The 18,002-nt window shown below is 43.6% G+C and overlaps 1 protein-coding gene across 1 annotated transcript in view; it reads right to left on the reverse strand.

Annotated features, from left to right (window-relative positions):
* Positions 1-1,447: 1,447 nt before the first annotated feature.
* LOC147900102 (uncharacterized) overlaps positions 1,448-18,002 on the reverse strand; it is a 45,024-nt gene continuing 28,469 nt past the window's right edge. The window contains exon 3 of the mRNA XM_087376580.1: positions 1,448-3,765. Coding sequence (XP_087232706.1) covers positions 1,448-3,532 — 2,085 coding nt within the window. The 5' untranslated portion in view covers positions 3,533-3,765. The remainder of the gene's footprint in view (positions 3,766-18,002) is intronic.

Consider the following 18,002-nt stretch of genomic DNA (forward strand, 5'->3'; position numbering starts at 1 on the left):
GAAGTGTGCCCCCTTCCAAGGTCTCGAGAAGGATCAACTTTAGAAGGGACTCCAGGCTCTCAACCACCAGTCTGATCCTCCTGGGAACTCCATTATCTGCTAGAACAGAGGCAATCGTCTTTGGCGGAGACTCAAGCACTGTGCCAAATGCCCGACCAATGAAAGGGAGGATGGCTCCATACTCCTTGGGAAGCCCTGAAAAGCGGAGTGTAACTGAAAACCGTGGAACATGGTGTGTCGTATCCATGTCCTCCATTGTGAACCTATGATACCAAGGAAAGAGGTAGACAAGGTGCGGACCAAGGAGTACGAGACTCTGGTCACAAGTATCAAGGTAATGTCAGAGGAGCTCAACTGGATGAGGAAAATGCCTCCTCCATAGATGGTGACCTCTTGGATGTGGTCTCCCTCTAATGCCAAGCTCACCTAGATCCACTCTCGCACCTGTCTCCGTGTAGACGTGAGGCCCACAATTCTGCCTACAAGCACCTTGTCCTAAAGGGACTGAACTGCTTGTTGTATCTGTTGCTTGTCAGCTGGGAAAAGAAGAATCTTAACGGCTGTGGGATTCAAGGGTACTGCCATAGAGCCCCTCCGGCCAAACCAAGGGTCACCAACAAGGTTTTTCTTTCGTCTTCATAAGCACAAGTGCTCCCGCTGCAAGGAGGGAGAAGAAAAGGAAAAAAGAGCACCAGAGGGAAAGGCGGAGACAAGGCGAGGCGGAGGGGACAAGGACAGAAGTGAAGTAAGGAGGGCAAGGAGGACGGGCGACGGGAGAGGAAGGAGGACGAGAAGGCGAGGGGAGAGGAGGGGAGGAGAGGCAAGAGGACGGAGAGGAGATGGAGAGGGGAGCCAATGGGGAAGAGAGGGACGCGGGAGGCAGAAGAGGTGGAGGTGGCGGGGAGCGAAGGGAAACGGGGTGGCGGAAGACGCAGCAAGCGGAGGGGAGCACAGCAAGCGGAAGGGGAGGCAATAGAGGCGAGCGGGAGGCAACGCAACAACGGACACAAGAAGGGCGGCAAGAACAAAAGGGGCGGCAAGGAGGGCAAGGGAGTACAGAGGGGGTGGAGGCAACGGGGCAGCCAAGGAAGGCATGGCGTCAGGGGGAGCAACGGCTCGCAGTAGCAGTAGCTCGAGGGCTCAGCACTCAGCTTTCTAAAAGCCCACCCTAAATAGTATCCACTTATGTTACTTGATCAATCATTCAAAGGATGTGATATCGCAACATGTCAGTTCATTTCAAAGAGAGAAATTACGATTGTCCTATGCACAATCATTCAAAGGATGTGATATCGCAACAACATGTAAGTTCATTTCAAAGAGAGAGCAATTACAATTGTCCTATGCACAAGTCCATTTACAAATACAATACCACATAAATTTTTAATTTAAGAAAAACAAATTCTTGTATATGATGCAACCCATGCTAGGACGGCACCCTTATTGATCATCCAGGTGCTGGTTGTGTGGAAAAAGAAATTTTCAACAAGCCACAATGAGATTGATTTCTTTCAACAAGCCACAATGAGATTGCTCCTATTGCACTTGTAGGTGCCTGAAGATAGCTTGGATGACAGATATTTCTGAGCGAAAAAAAACTTTTTGCAGTTTGTCTTTGTTCTTCGGATTTATTGTCTCTTAGCTGGGTGCTTAGTTTCGAGTGTTCTGTCTTTTGTCTCCAATATGGCTTGTGCGTTATTGTTCGCATGAATTTGTGGGTACAATGAAAATGAGGATATGGAGAGGATGTACCAGGAGGATGTAAGGAGTATCTGAAGTCATGTCCGAATCCCCCTACTACTACAACACACTCATCTTTATCTCCAAAGAGACGGTTGGTTGTGGAAGAGTTCAAACGCATAACACCGATCTTGTGCAGTTCTTCGTCCCTTTTAATGCACACCATCACCAAGTTACGTTGAGAAGGTTCTCCTGCCTCTTGCTCACAGGCACCCAAATGTAACCACCAGGAATCAAATTCTATCCAGTCTGCAGAAGACGGGAGACAGGAGCTACCCTCAACAACAGCTAATGCCAGCCTGACTTCACCTGTGTTGTAGTAGCTACCCACAAATTCCACAATAAGCTCCAGTTCTGCATTGCTGCTGCGGCAGAGTTGTACTTCTCCCCGGCTAAATATTTCTTCCCATTGGAGCCCTTTGGGGTCGTCGCCATAGCCCAAAGATACTTCCGTGTAGCAAGCCGACTCCAATGCTGGTAGCCTTAAACGAACTTGAACGAGTTTCCCTGCAAGCCCAATTTTTCCAGCAGTTGTTACCTCTTTTACAACCACACTCTTTCTGAAATTCATTAACATGGTCTGCCAACCATATATTCGATCCTTAGTGGTGCTAAAATCCGGAGCCCATGACATCCCTGTGGCTCCATAAGCCTTTGCATCCAGAGCGCATAGTTGTATCAACGCATCATCATCCCGTAGCAGCTTCGCGAGACCTGCAATCTGCTCATCCAGGGTCTTCCCTGCCTGCACCTCCCTCAGATCTTTCACCGGTAGCAGACCCAGTATAGAGAGCACTCGATCCTCTTCCAGTGAGCAATTACGAGCTGCGATCTCTGACACCACCTTAAAGGCTGGCCATCTTCGTGTTTGTAGAAAAGCCCGTGTCTCACCACCATCAGGGCCAAACCTGCCAAACCTACTACCAGCAACCTCAGAAGCACGTGCGACAGCATTATCCAGGTGCAAGGCTGCATGAACAAGAGTCTCAGCACGCATCAAGGAGAAAAAAGCCTCCCGATCTACAAAATAAAGAATGCCCGCCTCATCCTCTATAGAGACCTTTCGTATCAAATTTGTGCCACATTTAGGACAGCGATCATCGCTTGTTATGATCTCTCTGAGGTCCACATATTTCATTTGTGAATTATCTGGCTTAGGGAGAGCTTGAGAATCCAATTGCCGCACGGTGCATCGACAGTACCCAACATGTGACCGTTCGATCACATAATTCACAAGTTGTATGGTTGCAAAATGTAATCCCGTTACTACAAAAGTGAGTGTACTAGGCAGCAAGAATTCCTGCAGTGTCCATGCCCTTGAAAACCAACGAGGAACTGGATCTTGGCCGTCCGACCACAATCGGAATCCTCGATCCACACCATGGGTAGAAGCATAGCATCCCTGGCTGCACTTGTAGTACTCACCCATGCTTGATATTTCTCTACTCTTCTCTTTTATATCCATCTGATTGATGCATAAAGTGTCCATCCAAACCAATTTCACTCCATCAGTAGCGAGTACATTTAAGAATTCTAACATCTTCTGGTAGCAGGGCTCTTCAGAGAAGGTGGCCAGTTCCAATGCCCACCCGTAAGGGTCTGTTAATCCTCGTAAATCGGCGAATGAGAAGTAGTTGCGGACCTCCTGCTTTATTCGCTCAGAGAAAACAAGCAGACCTTCAGTCCAAGTGTGTGATATCATGTGGAAATTCCAGTCATGTGGTATCTTAAAACAAACCGCTCCCTCGCTACTGAGGGTGCCCGAGACATCAATGACACGTAAGGGCAGCATTGATCTCAAAAAGGTTCTATTCCTCCCAAATTAGGCTCCATTTCTCCCAAAATAAAACCCCATTGGCAGAACCCCATTGCTCCCAAAATCTGTAAAATATGACGTCATTAACATAACCCCATTATTGACAGCCCATTACTCCCAAATATAATGATCTGATTGGCACGACATCATCCACCAGCCTCAATGCTCCTGACCCCAATGCTCCCAGTTTGTTCAGCTTCATCTCGGAACTGCAGGTGGTCAATAAGATGCAACATTTAAGAAGACTGCAAAGACAAAATCACAATATTGTGTGGGGTGCACAACTACATACAACAAGGAATATCATTGCAAGCAATTATTTATTTTTTACTGTTCCGTCATGGCCCTTTAATAAGCTTCCGTTGCTCTTTCCATTTAATTTCTTCTCTCTCTCCCTCACACACACACACAAGGGTCATTTTAACATCACACCCATAGCAGCAGATATGAGACACCTTTCAACCATACATCTGTGTCGTTCGGTTTTACATGGCAATCAGGAAACTAACCATGCAGAATATCACTATATGCCCGTCCCACAGATTGTACCCAGGTCTGCACACAGGCATCCTTGCATCATACCACTGGGATAACAACCCCTTGACAGTTACAAAATTAAATAATGTTGAAGGTTACACAATAATGCAAATTCAATCACGTTTAAGGTTACACAATAATACAAATTCAATAAAAGCTAAAAATTCTGTGGTTTCGAATTGTTTTCCATTGTAACAAATTCCAAAACTAAAACAATCAAAGAAAGAGCGGGACACGCCAGACAAATCTCAATCAGCCTGCACCTGAACATTTCTAGATTCAAACATTCTTGTGTGCATGAGGGTCAAGCTGCTTGACTTCAGCTACCATAGGCAGTATAGAGTAACAGTATAGATAGACAAGAAGGTAGGCAGACAACAAGGTCAACTGACAAGCTGACTGAAACTGCAGACCAATGAAGGGTGCCCTTCGGGAACACCGCAAAGCTGCCAACACTAATTCTATTGCCGATAATAGCAAAACCATAGGCACAAGATAAAGACGATGAGGCTACAAATCCTTCCATGGGCGAATCCCAGTAGCCTGCAATCAGGTTTCACATCTACAAAATATGAAAATAGGTGCATGAAGCAAATTGCAAGCCAAGGAAGATTGGTTCGCTATAGCAATGTAACCAAGCTGCACATTATACCTTTGTAAGGCTAGGATATATCCAATCGTAAAAATTTAGATATTTGTTGTTCTAAAGCCCAATATTCTATAGCAATGTAACCAAGCTCCACATTAGGTTAACTAAACAGACAGTGTCTCAAGCAAAATTCAGAGAATGTGGAAACACACCATAGGATCAAACATATGCATCAGTCTGGAAGATATCTGAAGACTCTTTTCACTGCCTGCCAATGCTGTGAACTGGGCATGTGCATGAATCTGTTGAGCTGAGATACTACATACTGCAAGCCAGGTGTGGTGTGACATAAATAAATAAGGCATCCAACAGCCTGCTGATAAAGAGTGATATCACATGGTGGGCTCCCATCATGGGCTGAGAATTTGAAGCAGGGTCCACTGGAGTAGAGATTGGCTTGCAATCCTCAAACTGAAAACGATCAAGGAGCTATCCAATATAGTTGCTCTGAGACACCATGATACCCCCCTCAACATGAGCAAACTGAACGCCCAAATAATAATGGAGCCGTCCCATGTCTGACATGTCAAAAATCTGCTGCAAATCAGCCTTGAAAGCTGCAATTTGCTAAGTATCTAGGCCCATGATGAGCATATCATCCACATACAAAATCAGCACTAAAAAATCAGATCCACTCCCACGGACATAAAGAGTGGGTTCTGTGGGACTATTCTGAAAACCAAGGGATAGTAAGTGTGCATGAATTTTGGCATACCATGCCCTGGGTGCCTGCTTCAAACCATAAAGGGCTTTTCTAAGCCGGCATACCTTATTTTCAAAATTAACAACCTCAAAGCTAGGAGGTTGTGTGACATAGACTTCTTCCTGCAGATCCCCATGAAGAAAAGCGGTCTTGATGTCAAGTTGGTGCACTTGCCAATGATGATGGGCTGCAATGGCAATGACACATTAATGGTAGTAATCCTGGATGTGGGAGCAAATGTCTCCTCAAAGTCAATGCCTTGTTGTTAGGCATACCCTTTTGCAACAAGACGGATTTTTGTATTGATCTATGCTGCCATCAGATTTCCTTTTTAGTTTGTAGACCCACCGCGTTCCGATGGCATGCTTGCCAGGAGGGAGATCTACTAATTCCCATGTGTCATTTTTGGCAATAGATTGTAACTCAGCTTTCATTGCATCCATCCACTCTTTGCTATCAAAAGCATCTTTATGGCACAGAGGCTCTTCATTGCAAGTTGTAGCAAGGAGTGCAAACTCAAGAAAGTGACCATGCTGTCTATTCCCTGATCTTGTCCGGGCAGCAAAAGGCTGATCTTGTCTGCTGTCCCTCAATGTATCAAGAAGCCATCTGGGAACTTGCCTTTGCTGTCTATTGACAGCTCTTTCTTCAATGACTGCATCACGAGTAGTGGGATCATTTTGTGCCGGAAGAGAAACCTGCAAATCAGCATGAGGTTGTGGCTGATTATTGCTTAGTGGAGGGCCTACAGGAGGCTCATGTTGCTGGTCAAAATCCTCTTCTGATGATGGCAGAGGTAACCAAGATTCAAAGGCATCAAACATGTCCACATCTGGCTTTGCTTTGCAGTCCACAAGAGGAGAAGCTGAATGTTCAGCAAAGATCACATCTCTACTGACAATAATCTTCCCAATATTTGGTTGATATAACCGATACCCTCTGCTCTCCTGGCTGTAGCCAATAAATATGCATTTGATTGCCTTGTCATCAAGCTTATGTCTCAGCTGAGATGGTACATGAACATATGCAAGAGATCCAAAAACTCTCATGTGTGAAAGTGAAGGCTTCCTGCCTTTCCATGCTTCATAAGGTGTAATAGTCTTCAATGCCAATGTAGGTGATCTATTCAGCACATAGTTGGCACACATTACTGCATCAAGCCAAAATTTATCGGGCAAAGACTTGGCCTTAAGCATGCATCTGGCCATCTCCATTGTGGACCTGTTTTTCCTTTCGGAAACAGGATTCTGCTGAGGGGTGTAAGGAGTAGTGCATGAGTGAATAATGCCCCGTGAAGACAAAAATGCATCAAACTCCTTTGACATATACTCTCCCCCCCTATCTATGTTGAGGGTGACAAGCTTGCATCCTGATTCATTATCAACCATATTCAGCCATCTCTGAAAGCATAAGAAAACTTCAGATTTGGCCTTTAAAGGATATACCCAGCAATATCTTGTGAAATCATCAATGAGAGTCATGAAATACTTATACCCCCCAATGGCATTTGTCCTCATTGGGCCACAGACATCACTGTGTACTAGCTGCAATTTCCTTTGTGAGAGTTTTGGGGAAATCGATGCATATTACCCAAATGACAACCCTCACACACATGTATGGAAACTGTGTGAGTTTGAGGTATATCAGTTGCCATCTGTTGTGAATGTAGCTTTGCAAGAGCTCTATAATTTAGATGGCCCATTCTCTCATGCCAAAGATGACTTTCAGCAAGCTGTGAATCTGAAATAGCCAATGCTTCAATAGAAAGTGCAGCTGAATGATGATCAAGGTGATAAAGCCCTTTTTGCAAAGTGCCAGTGAGAACTATGGTATTATCATCACGAAGATCATAAACTAGACATCTGTAGCCATCAAAAATTACTCTGAAACCTGAAGTAGCAATTGCTGAAATTGAAATCAAGTTGACTTCAATGCCAAGCACAAAAAGAACATTTGTCAGAGCGACAGGATGGCTTGAAATGCATGTGAGCTGCACATCTCCAACTCCTTTTACAGCATTTGAAGCATTATTAGCACATGTAATAGTCCCCCCTCGAGGTGCATCAGCTAAAGAATGGAACAACTGTCTGCAAGATGTGAGATGCTTGGAAGCACCACTATCAAAGTACCAGGACTGAGCATCATTAGCAATAAAAAGTCCTAGGTCTAGGTACAAGTACCTTGTACTTAGATTCTTTCATTATCTAAGATTTGACGTGACGGCTCACTCAGCGACTCTTTGCTACCTGCACTCTCTCTCTCACTCATTCGATCCTTCAGAGGTATCAGAGCCACGGATCTGTTCCGTCCCCGTACAGTCTGTACCAAATGACCGTAAATTTCTGTATCAGCTGTCTGTACATCCGTCGTACCTGACAAGTGTCCTATGTGGCCTAAAAGGCACTAACACTACAAGTGCCTACACTTACGCCTACAAGGCACATACCATGGCCTATAGGGCATCACTAGAACCACCAGAAGATGGCCTACAGAGCTATGCTCTCCCTCATCTAAAAGTCAGCTTGTTATGTGCACGCTACTGGGAGGATTAGAAGAGCTCCCCTCTTTGGATTGGTGTGTGGTGACAAATGCAGGCTGTTGTATGGGCTGTGTACCGTATGAGGGGTGGCAGTGTTTTTAAGGTGGCTGGGCTGTACTCATTCCATACGTGTGCTATCCACGCTGATTGAGCCCTTTATTGCTACTCACCTGAGTTAGCTAGCCAAACATAAGCAGCCTGGACACATGCATGCAGAACTAGTAGTAAGAAAACGCAGTAGTGCTGCCTCGGACATGGCAGATTCCTGGCTGCTTGATTCATGTCTGGATTGATGCTGGTGGCTGGCAGCAGCATGCGTTTTAAGGTTGCAGATCATGGCTGAGTGAATCCTCCCTGCTGGAAGCCACGCTGGGTGATGTGTATGCTGTATGTAGACAGCATCATCTAATTTTGGATCACCAGCTTTTCCTTCACTTGGCCACCATATAATTGGCTTGCACAAAAGCCAACGCTTCTGCTATAAGAAGTCCTATGACCTTTTCTGTGGGACTGCCTATTTTTGTGACTGCCCAGTCAGCCAACAATCCCGCATTGTCTATGGGGCTGCCCCGCAGTGCAGAGGATAGGGACGGGGTCCTAATGATTGTTGCCAATATGCAGAGGTTACAGCAAGACTTCACTTGGGGGATGGTTGCATGGCTAACGGAGAGGGGTCATGCCTTCTCCATTGATGCAGCCTCTCCAACCTACAGGATCTAGGGCCAGCAGGTCTTTAGGATAAATTCCCATCCACACCCCTTGCCTTCACCAAAGGATAGAGTATGGAGACAGTGTCCAGCATCACTGCCTAGAATATCTAGGTTTCCCGCTGCAGTTTTGTGATGGAAGGCCATCAGGTTCTCCAAGCAGCCACCCTTGTCGCAATCTGACGATATCATTTACACCCTGCGCACGATCTAGGAGTGCAGGACTTCAGATCCAGGGCAATCATCATACAAAGGGAATGTTTTGCAAGGCAAGGCAGGTATAGTTTATGTGTTTACTGAGCGAGGTATTCGCTGGATGTATAGACCTCTCCCCTGATTGTTAGCCCCTGTTTCAGAGATTCCCTGGGTACTGAGCTAGGTTCTCTGGAAAAAGGCTGGTTTTTCGAACATCCAGTTTTTCTATTTTCCCCATGACCAGCACCTTTCGGATGGCTCATTTGTATGGTTGGTCTCTCAATCATTGATAGAAAGTTCTTCTCTTTGGAAAAAAAAAAAAAAAAAAAAAAGCCAAATCCTGTACGTGCCTTCAAATAGCATAGCTCACCTAGACTTCGGGATTACCATTGAGGGGACACTACTTCCCCCTCGAGAAAGTTTTCATCCTTGAAAACAAAATTTGGGAATCTCTTTGGAAGTGTGCAACTTTTTCCAAGTAGAGCCTTCTTTGGGCCTATCCTTCCACTTAACTAAACACTTACATCGTACTGAGTGTCTAGTCCTTTATCTTGTATATCCAAGATCTTTTCAGGTCATGTGACAAGGATTCAGGCTCTATGTCAACAACATTATCATCAACACATTAAACCTTTTTCAATCTACTCTCATGGAAGACTGAATGAACTGTACAGCCTTTGTAAAAGGCTAACTCATAAGCAATACCTCCAATTCTTTCAAGTATTGTGAATGCACCACAATACCTCAGTGATAATTTTGGGACTACCCCCATCTTTAAAGATTCTGAATGCTTAGACACCTTAAGTATATTTTATCACCTTTCCTGAAGATGACTTGTCGATGGCTCTTGTTGGCATAATGCTTAGCACAGTCTTGTGCTTTTTTAACATTATCTTTTGCGATTTTCAACATCTCATTGAGATCTTGAATTGTAACTTCTCCTTCTTGAGTCCAATGGCCATGGGGGTTTGAGGCTGAAAACAATACATCAGCATAAGGGATTATACCCTATGGCTGAGTCTTTGACGCTATTATAAGCAAGCTCCATTATGGAGCAAGTGCTCTTCCCAATTGGTTTACTTTTTGCTTACATATGCACGTAGCATATCTTCTAGGATCTGCTTGACTCTCTCAATCTAACCCATCACTCTGTGGATGATCAATCATACTCATATTTAGCATGGGTTCCACCTTTTGAACACAACAAGCCAAAAATGACTATAAACTTTGTATCTCAATCGCTTACTATATTGGCAGGTAAGCCTTACAAGCGATAGATATTCTCAAAGAATTGCCGAGCTAACTCAGGCGTCTTCATTGCCATTTTTGTCACAACACATTTTACTCAATCGATCCACGACTAGTGATACCGCATGGCCTCTACTCGTTTTAGGTAAAACTACTATGATCTCCATAGAAACACTTTCCCACTTAGCAACTGGATCTCAAGCAAACTCAGCAAACCACCTACCTTGAGGCGTTCTACCTTAATGACCTGGACAGAAGTGGTGCCCCACAAACACACCTTCCTGCCGCTTTTTGGACAGCCAGTCATAAGGCAGTGTTTGCTGCTTGATCCTTGACCTCCTTGCTCCCTCCGTCTACAACCAATGGTGAGGCACGAGTCTCCCTCCCATGATTCTTTCCTTGCTGCTGTGTAGAAAGCCCAAATATGAAGACCTGCTGCTGGTGTTCTGGACCTCCCTGTTGTTGTGTTCGCAGCCCAAATTGCGTAATTAGAGTCCCTGCTCACTGGGTACATAATGGATACGAAGACCCCAAGGCTGGGAGCCTTTTGCAGGCCCGAAATCCTCCAGCCAACCGACCCGTTCTGTAAATCTCCAGCCTGGCTGACTTGCTGCCTGTCTGCTAGGTGTTCTTGCACTGCCCCAACCTCCAGACCAGCTCCAAACAAGTATCTAGATGAATCTAGGAAGATGCCCAAACTCATCCTCTAAAAACACAACACACTGTGCAGTTTCAATTTCATGAATGTCACTCATAAGGATGAAAACCATAAACTCCATGACGCATAGCTACTATGACATCCCCACCGATGTCATCAGCACCCAACGGCGAGTGTAGACCATAGTATAAACATATGCTCTCACACATCCAGATTCACACACACACATACTTGAGCATCCATTTATACAAAGGTCTTCATACTGAGTTTCAGTCGGCACTCCGGAGGTGAAGGGCAGACTCAGCCAGGACAAAGGCTCGCACTAAAGGAGAAGGTTAATGTAAAAGTGTCTCATTCAAGATACAACTGCTTGTGAAGACTATACGATTTCATTTTAGTCTCTCCCAAACAAGCATCTAAGCAAAATAATGCTTAGAGGGCAACGACAGCACTAAAAGAATCTATCGCAATATCAGCAAACATCAACATGGACGAAAACTTCACAAGATGAAATTTTTGCATGTCTGTTGATGCGACGGCAACATATATGCACAAACTCATCCTCGAAAAACACAACACATTGTGCAGTTTCAATCTCATGATAGTCACTCATAATGATGAAACCCATAAACTCCATCACGCATAGCAGCAATGCCATCCCCACCGATGTCATCAGCACCCAATGGTGGGTGTAGACCATAGCATAAACATATGCTCTAGCACATACAAATCCACCCACGCACACATTCTAGAGCATCCATTTATAGAAAGGTCTTCGTATTGAGTTGTTGTCGGCACTGCAAAGGTGAAGGACAAACTCAATCGTGACAAACGCAAGCACTAGAGAGAAAGCTAATCAAAAAGTAGTAGACATTCTCTTAATTCAAGCCACGATTGCTTGTGAAGACTATATAATTTTATTTTAGTCTCTCCCAAACGAGCATCTAAGCAAAATCATGCTTAGACAATCTAGCTGATTAGGCAATGCACCACTTATGATAGAATTTATTGAAATATCAGCAAGCTACAACATGGACAAAAACTTTTCGAGGAGAAATTTGCATGTTCGCTAATACAGCAGGAACATATATCTACATGAATCCAAAAACATGCCCAAACTCATCCTCTAAAAACACAACACAAAGCAATTTCATTCTCATGATAGTCACTCATAACAATGAAACTATAAACTGCATCATGCATAGCACGGACTAGCTACTATGACATCCCACGACATCATCAGCAATGATGGGTAGACAATAGTATAAATATATGCTCTCACATGTACAAATCCACACGCAGGCACATACTTGAGCATCCATTTAGTTTATGTCGGCACTTCAGACGTGAAGTGCAGCACTAAGGGAGAAGGCTAATCAACAAAGTAGTCAACATTCTCTTCATTCAATCTACAACCACTTGTGAAGACTATACGATTTCATTTAAATCTCTCCCAAACGAGCATCTAAACATAATAATGCTTGGACAACCTAGCTAATAGGGCACCACTTAAGATAAAAATAATTTATCACAATATCAACACACCACAACATGGACGAAAACTTCACAAGGTGAAATTTGCATGTCCTCTAAAAACACAACACAAAGCAATTTCATTCTCATGATAGTCACTCATAACAATGAAACTATAAACTGCATCATGCATAGCACGGACTAGCTACTATGACATCCCACGACATCATCAGCAATGATGGGTAGACAATAGTATAAATATATGCTCTCACATGTACAAATCCACACACAGGCACATACTTGAGCATCCATTTAGTTTATGTCGGCACTTCAGACGTGAAGTGCAGCACTAAGGGAGAAGGCTAATCAACAAAGTAGTCAACATTCTCTTCATTCAATCTACAACCACTTGTGAAGACTATACGATTTCATTTAAATCTCTCCCAAACGAGCATCTAAACATAATAATGCTTGGACAACCTAGCTAATAGGGCACCACTTAAGATAAAAATAATTTATCACAATATCAACACACCACAACATGGACGAAAACTTCACAAGGTGAAATTTGCATGTCCGCTAACATGGCGGGCACGTATATCTAGATGAATCCATGAACATGCCCAAACTCATCCTCTTAAAACGCAAGACATAGTGGAGTTTCAATCTCATGATAGATGCTCATAAGGATGAAAATCGTAAACTCCATCACGACTAGCAACTATGGCATCCTCACCGATGTCATCAGCACCCAACGGTGAGTGTAGACCATAATATAGACATATTGCTCTCACACATACAAATCCACACACACACGCATACTTAAGCATCCCTTTTATACAAAGGTCTTCATATTGAGTTTCTATCAGCACTTCAGAGGTGAATCGCAAACTCAATTATCACAAAGGCTAGCACTAAAGGAGAAGGCTAATCAAAAAGTTATCCACATTCTCTTCATTCAAACTAAAACTGCTTGAAAAGATTATACGATTTCATTTTAGTCTCTCCCAAATGAGCATCTAAGTTAAATAATGTTTAGATAATCTAGCTAACAGGGCAGCGCACCACTTAGATACAAAAGAATTAATCGCAATATCAGCAAGCTGCAACATAATTGAAAACTTCAAAAGGTGAAATTTACATGTCCGCTAATACAACGGCAACATATATCTAGATGAATCTGGGAACATGCCCAAACTCATCCTCTAAAAACACAAGACATAGTGCAGTTTCAATCTCATGATAGTCACTCATAAGGATGAAAACCACAAACTCCATCACCCATAGTAGGGACTAGCAACTATGACATCCCCACCAATGTCATTAGTCAATGGTGAATGTAGACCATGATATAAACATATGCTCTCACACATCCCCACCACCATCATTAGTGCCCAACGGTGAGTGTAGACCATAATATAAACATATGCTCTTACACGTACAAATCTTTAATCCACTATACAAAGGTCTTCGTATTGAGTTTCTGTCGATACTCTAGAGGTGAATTGCAGACTCAATTGTCACAAAGGCTAGCACTAAGGGAGAAGGCTAATTAGAAAGCAATCCACATTCTCTCTATTCAAGCTACAATAGCTTGAGCCTTGAGAAGACTATACGATTTCATTTTATTCTCTCTCAGATGAACATTTAAGTAAAATACAATCTAGTTCCTAGGGCAACGCACTACTTGAGACAAGAATTATCGCATTATCAGCAAGCCGCAATATGAACAAAAACTTCAAAAGGACGAATTTGCATGTCCGATACTACGGCGGGAGCATATATCTAGATGAATGCAAGAACATGCCCAAGCTCATCCTCTAGAATTATTGTTAGAATTATTAATATATTCTAGGTAGTGGCCAATGTAATGTAATAAGTGAGTTAGGGGCACTTTTCCCTCTTAGAGGTTTTTCCCTCTAACCACGATCTAATCTCTAACTACGGTTAGTGATTAGATAGGGTTTTGTCACTTAGACAAAACCCTTATCTCTATCCTTGTACACACACTTCATTCACTTCAGTTCAGTTGACATTCGGGAGTGAACTATGTTCAGCTCACTTTCTCTTTGCTCACTCTTGCTTCCATTCTATTTTCTCACATTTGGTATCAAAGCACTTCCTTCCCGGACTTGCTCCCTGCTCCTAGTCTCTTGCTTCCAATTCTTGCATTTCAGCTCCAGCTCCCGCTCGTCCATACTGCGCGTCAGAATTCGTCTGTACAGTTCCATACGTTTGTGCCAGTTTTTTCCATACAATCTGTACAAACGATTCCGTACAGTTCTGTACTTGCAATATTTTTTGCAGGCTAAAGGTGTTCGGTGTCTGTCATTTGCAAGCAGAGTTCATTTGCAAGCTAAGTTGTGCATCAGCCATTGTTTGGCTTCGCTTTTGGGAGCACATTTGAAGCTGTAGCAGACATTGCAGTAGATCTGCAAGTTTTGGAGAATTTTGGGGCTTTTTGCAATTGCACTACAATCTGCAGTGAAATTTGGGGCTTTTGCAGGCAGAGTGCAATTTGTGCAACATTTGGGGCTTTCATATCATTTGCCCTCTTTTGTATGCAATTTTGTGCGAGAAATTGGGGCTTTTGCATTTGGGTTGCAATTTTGCAGGAAAAAGAGCATTTGGAAGTTTGCAACCAGTTCTGGACTCAGTAGAGTCAATTTGCAGACTTTTGCCACTTTTTGCAGATTCTATTTGCAGATTTTTGGGCATTCAACAGAGCATTGAAGTGCATTTTGAGCCTTTGATAGGCTGACAGTATTTATCAATGTGGGCAGATTTTCTTTGCAAATTTTACTTGTGCATTTTACATCCCAGGAAGGGATTTTATTGGTCTTTTTGCTGTGTTTTTTAAAGATTATATGGTGAAAATGGCTCAGAACAACCCCAATGAGGTGTTCAGAGTTCTCACACACGAGGATAAGTTGGATGGCACCAACTACTCCCTATAAAGTTTCATGGTTCGCAATATCTCGATTGGCAGACATCTTTGGGATTATGTCAATGGAGATGAAGCAAGACCAGATACAGTGGCTACACCTGTCACTCCTACAGCTGGAGGCAGAGGTAGAGGTGCAAATGCAGCACAAGTAGTTGGAGCAGCTGCTCTAGGAGCTCCCACAGCAGAGCAAAAAAGATGGGACTCTAGAGATGCACAAGCTCTTTCAGTAATTTCTCTTTCTGTCAAGAGGTTCATTATACCTCACATTCGGTCATGCAAGACATCTAAGAGAGTATGTTTGCAGCAAGAAATGATGCCAGAGTTTCCTTTCTGAAGTGAGAGCTTTCCCATACGCATATGGATGAGGGAGATTCAATTCACAAAGCTTCAGGACTTGAGGGAACAAGTGTTGAATATTGATGAAGTCATTCCGGATTCAGAGATGATCACCACCACTCTGAACTCTCTTCCTGATTTCTATCTCGGTTTCCATCCCTCGCTGAATTTGTCATTGAGGGGGGGCAGCAATCCTCTCTCTTTTCACGAGTTGGTAGGACTTCTGTTGCAGGAGGAGCAAACGCGCAAATATGGCAACTCGGGCTGGCGAGCATGCCATGCTCTCCAAGTTCAAGCCCAAGGGTAAAGGGCAGCAAAAGCCACATGCCAATCAGCCCACAAATCACCATAAAGCTGATTCAGGACAGTCCTCTTATAAGGCAAAGGGTGATACAGATAAGCAGAAAAAGAAGGGCATCTGTCATTATTGCAAGAAGCCAGGTCATTATATTGGAGAATGCAAGAAGCGCATAGCCAAAGAGAAGAAAAGGGATTCCGGTATGGCTGTGTCAGATGCATCAGCTCCACATTCTCATGATGGGGGAGATGTTCTAGCCAACTTTGTGGAAGAGCACTATGCCTTTCTGTCTTGCACTTCATATTTTTCAGTGGGTAGTTCAGATGCTACAGCCACTAATGATGATGACCCATATGCTTTCTTGACTTGCACTCATGATCCTTCAAAGGATGCAATGTGCATGCTCTCTTAGTATCAATGAGACACTTCATACTTGGTATTTTGACAATGGTGCTTCAAAGCACGTCACTTCCAAGAAGAGTCTATTTGTATCTCTACATCCTCCACCCACCAAAAAGAAGGTGACTTGTGCGAATAATTATTCTTATTCAATGTGGGGAGTGGGAGACATTATTCTCACATCCACTGATGGCACAGATTTCAGAATTTCAGATGTTCTCTATGGGCCAGGCATAAAGAAGAATTTACTTTCAGTGTCCTCACTCAATAGAGAAGGATTTCAGGCTGTTTTTTATGATGACAAGTGCGCGGTCAGAGACAAAGAGAATGACTATGCTTTGATGTTGTCTGGCAATTTGTATCGTGGACTTTTTCAGCTTGATCTATATGAAAAAAGATCCAATCTTGCATTATCAATTAGCACTCCCACTGCTGCAATGCAAAATGCGAAGTTATGGCATGCCAGGTATGGGCACATGAGCTATGGCAGCTTACTAACACTTCAGAGGCATGATATCGTTGATGCATTGCCTCCTTTGGAGTCGCCTCCTCCTCATGCATGTGAAGGTATCCTTGGCAAGATGCATAGACTTCCCTTCAAGAAGGATGGTGCAGTGAAAGCTACACGAAAATTACAGCTTATTCACAGTGATGTCTGCGGTCCAATGAGGACACCTGCTTTTGGAGGTTCTCTCTATTTTGTTACATTCATAGATGACTTCACAAACTACACTTGGGTCTATGGTCTCAAGGCAAAATCAGAAGTGTTTATGAATTTCAAACACTTTGTGGCTATGGTTGAGAATGAGACAAGACTCAAGGTGCAGATACTTCGCACAGATCGAGGGGAAGAATATATGTCTCATGAATTTGAGGCATTTTTTAAGGAGAAAGGCATCACACATCAGCTTACAGTGAGGCTTACACCTCAACAGAATAGCAAAGCTGAGCGGAAGAATCGCACTGCCATGGAGATGGATAGATGCATGCTTACAAGTAAGAAGTTGCCTCATAGGTTTTGGCTTGAGGGCCTCATGTGTGCCAACTATATTTTGAATCAGGCTCCTACAAACGCTTTGAAGACAATCACTCCCTATGAGGCATGGCATGGGAGAAAGCCTTCAGTGGACCGTTTCAGAGTTTTTGGTTGTGTTGCATATGCCCACGTGGAGTTTAGACACAAGTTGTCAGATAAGGCACTCAAATGCATTTTTGTGGGATATAGTTTGCAAAGCAAAGGCTATCATCTCTACAATCCTGCTACATGCAAGATTTTTGTTAGTAGAGATGTTATATTCTCTAAAAATTCAGCACATACACATACTGAATTTCAGATTCCAGCTTCTTCAAATGATGTGTTTGAGGCGATGCTTCCTATAGCATTTGGTTCCCCCGCTGAAACTCAGAATTTACAGCAACCTCCTCCAGATCCACATGCCCCGATTCAGCCACCGGCAGATTTTGTACCACCCCAAGGTGTGGATGAAGTTGTCAAGCAAGAGATTCAAGAGATACACGCAGCCAAAACAGTCCCGAATTGGTTGCTTCAGACTCTCAGGGAGAGTAGGCTTAAGGCCCCATTGCCTGGCAAGACTCGTAGTGCAGTAAGGCATGCCGGGGGGGCTCTTTCAGTTGAGACAGCTTATGCAGGGACTCTTCTTGATGAAGAGGAGCCTAACTCTTTTGAAGAAGCAAAGGATAATGTGCATTGGATGCAAGCCATGTACAATGAGTTGCAGTCCATAGAGAAAAATCAG

Source organism: Dipteris shenzhenensis, chromosome 7 (assembly GCF_047967505.1).
Source record: "Dipteris shenzhenensis isolate YYH24624 ecotype China chromosome 7, Dip_SZ_1.0, whole genome shotgun sequence".
NCBI classification, from domain to species: domain Eukaryota; kingdom Viridiplantae; phylum Streptophyta; class Polypodiopsida; order Gleicheniales; family Dipteridaceae; genus Dipteris; species Dipteris shenzhenensis.